This window comes from Chenopodium quinoa, unplaced genomic scaffold, assembly GCF_001683475.1.
Source record: "Chenopodium quinoa cultivar QQ74 unplaced genomic scaffold, ASM168347v1, whole genome shotgun sequence".
Lineage (NCBI taxonomy): Eukaryota > Viridiplantae > Streptophyta > Magnoliopsida > Caryophyllales > Amaranthaceae > Chenopodium > Chenopodium quinoa.
Genome location: NW_018743920.1, coordinates 3,012,411 through 3,021,854, shown reverse-complemented (window position 1 = coordinate 3,021,854; position 9,444 = coordinate 3,012,411). Strand labels below are relative to the sequence as shown.

At 34.8% G+C, this 9,444-nt stretch overlaps 1 protein-coding gene across 2 annotated transcripts; it reads right to left on the bottom strand.

The window, feature by feature from the left end:
* Positions 1-1,755: 1,755 nt before the first annotated feature.
* Positions 1,756-9,438, bottom strand: LOC110687930 (protein STRUBBELIG-RECEPTOR FAMILY 5-like). 2 transcript variants are annotated; one of them, XM_021864576.1, is made up of 16 exons: positions 8,865-9,438; positions 8,530-8,662; positions 8,363-8,434; positions 8,180-8,245; positions 7,758-7,829; positions 7,574-7,645; positions 6,467-6,538; positions 6,333-6,398; positions 5,201-5,266; positions 4,683-4,981; positions 4,240-4,493; positions 3,619-3,890; positions 3,210-3,324; positions 2,517-2,653; positions 2,266-2,422; positions 1,756-2,104 (listed from the first exon to the last, which is right to left on the bottom strand). In XM_021864576.1, the coding sequence occupies exons 1-16, from the start codon at positions 8,950-8,952 to the stop codon at positions 1,997-1,999; spliced, it is 2,049 nt and encodes a 682-aa protein (XP_021720268.1). In that variant the 5' UTR covers positions 8,953-9,438; the 3' UTR covers positions 1,756-1,996. The 2 variants fall into 2 exon arrangements, with proteins under 2 accessions (XP_021720268.1, XP_021720269.1); XM_021864577.1 differs by having other exon boundaries at positions 4,246-4,493; positions 8,865-9,437.
* Positions 9,439-9,444: the final 6 nt, after the last annotated feature.

Below are 9,444 nucleotides of genomic sequence, written 5' to 3'. Positions count from 1 at the left end.
AATCCCTTGAATCATTGTTTTTATTTCGTTTTCTTAATTAAAAGAAAGAAAGAAACATTTTCCTACTTTTTAGATGGGTATTCAAGTTTATGTAGACAATAAAAAGAAACATTAATTCTTCTTGTATCTAGTTACTATTCTACCCATCATCTTCAACCTTAGACAACTCCATCAAGCAGCGCCACTATGCACAGCAACAACCACCACCACCACCACAACAGTGGTTAACAGACCACAGCTCACGGAGGCAACTACTCAGCGTCAAAGAGGGAAGAAAAGAAAGACAGAGAATAATGGGGTTTTAATTTGGTATGTTCAAACATAAAAAAAAAAAAAAAAAAAAAAAAAAAAACTACAGTCGATGATAATTTGATGATGGAATATTAATTTGTTAGCAATTTATGAAATTAAAATGAGAAAATGAGAGAGTCAGGGGGAAGAGCGAAGAAACTGCTAAAAAAAATGGAGGTTTAGAGTCTTTTGGAGAGAGAGAATGGTGTGGGTTGGGGTTGGTTGAGGATGATTAAAAGGGCAATATAATAAATATGTTGTTTTTCTGTATCACTTCCCTGCGTTTTATCCCTTTTCTATATCCTATCAACCAAACAAGGGGTAGAGATAAAATAAATTTAATCTCACTTATTTAGTTCCTACCTTTATCCTTCCTATTTATCCCTCTTTATCCTATTCCTCCTATCAAATGCCCCGTTAACATAGTATTATTCTTTATACTTTACCCTCTTATCTATAATTAGAGGTGTCAATTTGAGTAACTGGATTGATTTAGATTTGAGCTAGTTCGATTTCGAGACGTGTTAAATCATCTTGCCTTATAAATTTAAATCTAGATTGGGTTGTATTTGGGTCTGATTTGGTTAGTTTTTGAAGCCTCAATCTATAATCCTTTGTTATTAGCATTGTATGTAAATATGTAACTGGTTATCCTAACTAGGGGTGCTAATCGAGTGAGTAGATAACGAGTTAAGGGGTGCTCGACTCAACTTGAAAACTTTTTCATGTGCTCAACTCATGCTTGTTAAAGTTTCGAGCCAATAAAATCTGCTCGACTCGTGCTCGTTAAAGTTTTGAGTCGAATCGAGTAGCTCACGATCTGTTCGTTAAAGTTTTGGTCCTTTTAAAATTATAGGCCTTTATTGTTTTTTTTTCACTTTAAATAGTTTTTTTTATTTATTTTATTTATTATAAAGATTTACTCTTTCTTTTTTGATGATATATATTAACTCTTATTAAGTTTCAAATTTGTTCATGGTAATAACTTTGTTTGTAAATTCTATATTAATAAAATATATTATCGAGTTGCTCACGAGTTTATCGAGTCGAGTTAGAACTTGCTCAACTTGTGCTCGTTAACATCTTGAGTCGAGTTGAGCCAATTCAAGGTGAGTTTTGACCGAGCTTTGACCGAGTCGAGTCCGAGTTGCTCACGAGCTGCTCAACTCGATTAGCACCCTTAATCCTAACTGATCTTGAAAAATAGGAAGTGAATAACCAGATGAAATTATATTTAGGGAACATCACATAATTTGTGTGAAATATAATGTGAAGTATGTTATTACGTAAAGAGATAGGTGTAAAGGTAGTCATAACCTCAAGGACTATAATAATGTTATTTCCACCGTTTCTTATTGTTTTTCCTACTTTGAGTCTGCCTAATTTTATTTTGCGAAAAGATTCCAAGTAGGTAGAACAATATGAAACGGGATACCGAGTACATATTATGAACTTCACCACCGGTTCAACCAACATCAGATTTATCTATATATTTAGTGTAAGTTACCTTTACATTCAATTCACTACCAAAACAAGGCTGAAACTAAATGCACAACTATCGTGTGTAGAAGAAATTAGAACAAAATTCATAATCCAATGTACTAGCATCTTAAATTTAAAACAGAAACTAAAAAGAAAATACGTGAAGGGAAAAAAGGAACATTTTGTACACTCAATATAGTCTAAAAATATTTTAAAGGAACAGCTAGTAATCAAAGTCATCTATCCCTCGATTGCTCATGCTGGGGCGTCTAACTAACCGATGTAACGATTGCACCACCTCTGACATTGGTGGCCGAAATTCTGGCTCCGTCTACAAAATACCAAGATAAAATATGAAGTTAATGGAAATAGGCTATGAATGCAATGCCATTGCAATAAAAGCTTCAAGTTAGGAGGCATTGTATCCGCCCCAATGCCAGTAATAGGCCTTACCACAATTCTTAAATTTTGAAAAGGACATATAATGCTCACCTGTACACAGAGCGCAACAATATCAGCAAACCGAGAAATTGACTTGGGAGGGTAGAGGCCACGTAGTGCTGGATCAACCATTCTTTCAAGAGCGTCGATATCATGAAGCTGTGATAAGGCCCATTGGACAAGATATTGTTCTGCTGTTGGCTTTGTACTGTAAAGAAATGAAGGTAAAAATCAGCAAAGAGAATACAGTCTATGAAATTGAGGGTGGTATGGTTTGAAGTACAATAACAAAAGCAGCAAACCTGTCATAAGGCATTCGACCAGTCAACAGCTCAAGCATAACAACTCCAAAACTATAAACATCGCTCTTAAATGTATAAGCTGCACCATTTGTGCATTCTGGAGCACACCAGCCACCTCCAAGGTTTCCACTTGCATCCTAGAGTAATCAATTAGGAGGAAAAAGGATTAAAGGATTTTCAAAAAGGATATAAACAAAGAAAAAGAGAGAACCATGGAAACAAATGGATCAAAAACTTGAACTTTATCACGGCTGTGTTCAGTTATAAGGTTACAAAAGTTGCTTGATAAATGCTCACACCTATACAAGTCAAAATTTTTTTGAAAATTGACAATGGAAGCGCCTTTCTCTCCTCTGCCTAAGAGTCAAGATTTCTGAAAACTGAAAACTTACAACTCGCAGTAATAACGAACAAATTACGGAGAGCACAAATTCGACACCTTAAAATTTTGAATTCTCTTACAAGGAAACCCACTTTGTGCAACTATAATATCAGCCACAGATCAGAAATAATGAAAAATATCAGATTTATATCTACAGAGCAGATCAAGGTTCATCAATAATGGAAACAATGCAATCCTAGCAGGAAGATCTAGAAGCAATGACTAATATGAACGTATATAGTTGAAAACATTAGACTAGAATATAGTCTTTATAGCACCACCACAATTGCCAACCATTAGCAGCTTCTGACCTGATAAAAAGTTGCCAAACCACACTCCGTTAAACGAGGATTCAACTCCATATCAAGTAAAATGTTGGATGACTTGATACTCCTGTGAACCAGGGAGCAAGTTTCATGCAGGTACCTGTAAACTTGAAAAAATACATATTACACAAGGATGTAGATGGCAGCAGTAGAATGAATCTCCCTTTAAAAGGATGTCAAATTTAAATAATAAGTAGGAATAAAGATTTGCATGCAACTCCCTCAGCAGTGTAATAATGAATCAATTCGCATTCACTATTTCACTTATCACAAAAATTTGAACCATTATAATCAATAAGCATTTATCAAATCCGAGCATGCATATATATAAACAATACTTTGTACATTTCCAGCTAAAAATTCTTTCCAAGGAGCATGCAGCGAAGTAACATACTCAACAGCTCGTGCAGTTCCTAAAGCAATCTTCACCCTAGTATTCCAAGTAAGTGGTCTGCTGAATTCATCAGACAAGTGGAGATACTCATGAATCGAACCATTTCTAAAATACTCATACACCAGCATGTTATGTTTCTGCTCTGAACAATGTCCGGCAAGCTCGACAATATTTGGATGGTAAATCTTGGAGAGGCTTGAGATAATATCAGAAAACTTTTCATCTTGGCCATCTTGAAAGAACGCAGAGCTGATTTTTTTCACAACTATTACCTAGAAAACAAATCAAGACATACTCTGTAAGTCAACACAGTATAATCCTATAATGCTCATTATCATATAAAGCTGTAGTCAAAGCACCATAAGAAATACTAGAAATTGGTAAAAAAATGTTGTTTAAAAATCAAAGTCGGCACAAAAAGAAAACTTAGCACCTAGTATTATACGAGGGCTCAACATATCATCAACAATGGACCAATATTATGAGGATATTGAAATGTCTTATCCTCAGTAAATATATGAAAAAACATCACAGGAAATCAACCTATCTGATTGACAAGCATTAAACACATGTTGAATTCTATGAGACATATCTACAGTGAGTTTAAAGTATTCAAGCTACCGATACCTTGCCATCTGGACGTTTGGCTTTATAAACACGCCCAATAGATCCTTCTCCAAGCAATCGACTCATAGCAAAGTTGCTAGTAGCAGTCTGCAACTCTGCCAATGCATAAGGGGTGATTTCAAAAGACACCTTTCTTTGAGACGCGGCATTATTCGCAGGCTCGTTATTTCTAAGCGACTTCATGCGGTATGATAGTGAAGGCTTAAGACCAATTGGACCAGAAGATTGTAAAGCCTTTACGTCGTGGTCTGCCAAGTATGAAACAAATGATAAGCGAAGAAGTGATCAGAACAAGAGAGGAAGTATCAACCGAAACAATATGACAGCTCACATATAATAATTAGGTCAAAACAACTCAAAATGACAGGAGCAGCAACAAGAATTCCACGACATTCATGAAAATCTTTGAAAGCAAAGACTGCAAAGAACAAGATTACCTTTGAAGCCTTTGTCTTTATCTATTCCCAGTTCAGTTGAGTATCTATTGGACCCAAAGTAATTAAATGATTTGCGATTACTTTGATTATCTTGTTCATCATATAAACTTGAAGAGAAAGAAGATCTTCTTCTTGAAAGTATTGCTAGAAAAGTTGCAATTACCACCAAAATACCCATAATAATTGCAGCAATCATTGCCCCACTTAACCCACCTTTGCTCATATGGGTAGACTTAATATTGCCACTCGAAGTCATTCCAGGAGGAGGTTGCCCAGAAGACCAAGAATTTCCTTCAATGCTTCAAAAATAGTACTAAATGTTAGTGATGTTACTATGACAAACTCAAGCAAACTATATTGATTTGTTACTTCCCAGTAATCTAAGGCAACATCAACAATAATATCCCAATGCCCCCAAAGAGGCTCTTAAGTAGGCGAGAAAAGCTTTGATGAGAGAGGTCCAATAATCTAAAGTGAGACAAAACTAGACAAGAATTTATGCGTATACAGATACTTACTCTATTTTTTTCATTTTAGTCAACTCATTAGGGATCCAACCACTGAATTTGTTGTTGGCTATATTGCTGCAAGCATGACATATAGTTTTATCAAAGATCTCCAGAGAAAAGCAGGCATGCCAATCTAAAACATGAAATAATGCTTAACATAAGCATATAAGATGAGATAAAATAACATTTATTAATCATCTTGAACTCTGTTGAGATAGAACTATTTGTTTCTGAATCATTCACAATAACATATTTCTGCAAACTCTGCATGCAACCTCACCTCACCATAACAATAGTCCTTCACCATACCAATAGTCCTCCTTTCACTTTGTTATGTGTTCCTATCCATTATGTAATAACTGCACTCTCAAAATATCTTTCTCTCTTCCAACGTATGATAAAAAACTTTTTTTTTTCAAAAAAAAAAATAAATAAAAATAAAAAGGTTGTATAACCAAAATATGAGTGTTTGACATCTTCCGAAGAGATGAGAACATAATGTATAAATCCTCCTTTATATTGTCATATTGCGAGTGCATCTTTCATTGCATAACTTAAAAAATGGATAGTCGGGCATGTATCATTCTTAGGGGGAGAGAGAGAAAAATATCATTGAGATATGTGCCTGTAAAGGTATTTTGAGGTACAAAATATGTGTGTAATTTTTACCCCAAAAAAATGTGAAAGAATTTAGTAAATCCATTTAAGTGTAAAAAATATTAAGGGGCGGAGGGAGTAACAATTAAGGCAGCTGTCACAGCACATAAGTAGCCACCATTACATTCGATTTCATTAAACATTGTATTGGTTCTCTTTTAATACAGGAGACATGAGAGCAGTATGCAGTACATATTTCCACCTGTATTTACAAAAAGAGGGTCCTTGATTCAAATGCAAGAATAGAATGTAGCAATATATGGATGCAAAGGAAAAAAAAATATATCAAATCAAGACTCAATAAGAGATGTTTCTGAGTAAGAAAAACTGATGAGAAGATTGTATCGCAAAAATTATACATCAATGCATCTTATGTAGGATATATAGTAGAATAAGGTAAATGCATAGCATAGCTCCATCTTGAAAAAAAGAAAAAGAAAAAAATTCTAGTCAATATCATACAAAGTACAAATAACCAACTTACAGCTCGTCAAATTTTAACTTTCCAAGCACATTTATCTGGCCATTAAGTTGATTGTTCTGAAGATGCCTGTCATACAAACAGGTTCAGCTACATGAATTTCTTAAGGCACAACGGTATATGCAATTATTTCTTACAGCGTAGAAAGGCTTGAAAGAGATTCAAAACTCTGAGGCAAGCTGCCAGATAGTTTGTTGAATGAAAGATCCCTGCATCATTCAGCAATATGAGCAATGATCACCAGAGTGACAGAATCAAGCAAAAACAGGCAGCATCCATCTGATAACAATGCATGGTAAACAAGTCTCTACATAACCTAAGAAAGATGCAAATGTGACAATCCATCCTTCATCAAACCATGCTCCGTCCAAAAAGGCTATAACTTCAGATGTACATTATTTGGGTGGAATATAAATCCATAGAGAGCCACATCAAGTTATTAGTTCAGATTAGATATTTTCAAAACTAGAATGGAGTTATTTTGTCATATTGTCAAATTATGGTTTAATAGCTTGAATTTGAACTAATATCTTCTAAAAGATTGTATATGGATTTTGGGACTTACAAATTCATAAGAATAATTAGCTCAGAGCCCAAAATCCAATGATGGTTCAGATGTGGACCATTTCATATGAGTTATCAAACAAGAACGTACAATCTTCATACATTGCAAGTTTGCAACAAACGGACATCTAACCCCACTGAGCCACCTCCCTTTTCTCTGTAGGGACATTTTTTTGGCATCATATGTCCAGTCTCCAAAATACTTTGCATCCAATATTTCATACGAGCAAAAATTTAAATGTCCTATCATCTGTGGTGCTACATTACCATTAACTCTTGTTGTCTTATGCTTACCATTATAACTGAATGTGATACCATTCACTTATATAGCACTTGCAACTTCAGTCCCTTTGAACAACTATTTCTTTTCTTAACCCCCATCAAGATTAAAAGAGAGGACACCAAAATCTCAACTCAACAATTAAGACCTAAAGAAAGATATATCCCTATATCAGAAACAATATTCAAGCTTGCGTTTCTACTTCAACTTTCTTATAATGCACCGGTAATCTATATATATCATGAGATAAAACAAAGAAAAAGAAGCACCGATTGAAAGGTATGAAGCTATCAATCAATCATCAATCAATCAAAGCCTTAATCCCCATAAGTGGGGAAAGGTATGAAGCTATGAAGCAACAAAAGTTCTAGAGTTAAACAAGTTTGACGAAAGCACTTACAGGAGACCAAGATTTGAAAGTGAGCTAAACATGTCAGTTATCTGACCATTCAGCTGATTATGACTTAGGTCTCTGCAGTGCACAAACATACACAAACTTAACAATGAATCAAATGGCTCGAAGCCTCGAACAGGCCACAGATATGATTCTGATAAGAATAAATAATAAAGCAAACATCACTTACAGGTCTTTAAGGCTTTTCATTTGTGAAACAGAATAAGGAACAGTACCAGTAAAGCCATTGTTGGACAGATCACTGATAATCACAGCAGTATTAAGAACTCAGTCAACTAGCAGAATCAAGTTTGGAATAAATAATCTGACGAAAGTGTGCAACAAACACATTGAATAATGATTAATTGATGCCTTTCAAAACTACACTAGTTGTAACAACAAGCTAGTTCTAGTAGAGCCAAAGCAACAAAAATGAATAGGATAACTATATATCAAAATCTCGAAAAAAGAGCAATAATCTTTACAGCCTCGCTATGAATACCTCTCTCAGAAGATATGGGGTGACATTCACATTATGCAACTAAAAATTAACATCATAAGCAGCTCAGGCAACACACTTAAATAGCAAGTTCGAAAATATCTCACACTCACAGGTGTTTCACATTGGGAGGAAGTTGATAAGGTATGTCACCGCTGAGTTTGTTGTTGCTCACATCGCTGTTCCATGACAAACAGATGCATATTTAGTAGGTTAACGGGTTATTTCCTTGATATTGTGAATAGTAAATAAACTACGAAACTAAGACAAAGCAAATACGAGATAAATAAGCTCACAAGTAGGTGACTGATGCAAGGTTTGATAACTGATAACCCAGTGATCCTGTCAGTCCTAACCCAGATAAATTTCTACAAAAATTGATCAAAGAAAAACAAAAATGTCAAAATTTATACAGTAATTAAGAAAAATATTGCTGAAAACTATAAAAATTTGGAGAATATACATTTCAGTGACTGAAGATTTAGAACATTCAATGCCTTTCCATCCATCACCACAAGGATCACCACCATCTGATTCCCAATCCTTCAACTTTTTAGGAGAATTCAGGCTTGTGAACATCACATTAAGGGCAGTGACTATATACAAACAATAAAAACAAAGATTCAATCAACCATATAATCATATAACAACAAAAACTCGAGAAAGTTTATGTTATTATCCGGCATTGATCAATCTCACACACATGAACAGTAAAACCGCTAACATAGACTTCCTTAAACCAACCCACATCATATCATATATAAAAGGAGGAAATAAGAAAATCTAAGAAAGAATTACCATCTTTAGAATCAGTTTTGGAGTGCACTAATGTAAAAACCCCACAAAAGAAGAACCATAATAATAATCCTATGAAATTGGGGGACATTTCGGAAAACCCAATTCCCAAAAAGGACAGATAGGATCAAAGACAGACATACAAATCAAAGCAGCAAATTCATCAACAAAAATTCTGGATTTTGAAGATGAACACCATGAATGAAGCAGGAAAATTTTTGAGAAAATGGAGAATTTCCCATAACTACCCAGAAATTCTATGTTTCTAAAATTGGATTGTTGAGGCATCATTTCTGCTCTCTCTTTCAATCTAGTGTTTTGGGTGCAAAGTTGATGCATGCCAAATTTAGGAAAATCCTAATATGTTGGGAGAGAGAAAATAAGGGAATTGAAACTGATGACAGATAAACCGTTGAGTTCGCCCCATCTCTTGGAAAATCTAACATCTTGTTTTAATCTTCATCTTCATAGCCCCTCTTCATTTGATCTATTCCCCTCTCTTCGACTACTGTAAAATACTCCCTCCGTTTTCAAAAGACTGTCGTTTATTTTGTATTTGTGGTACGACCAGGGTTGTGTTTTG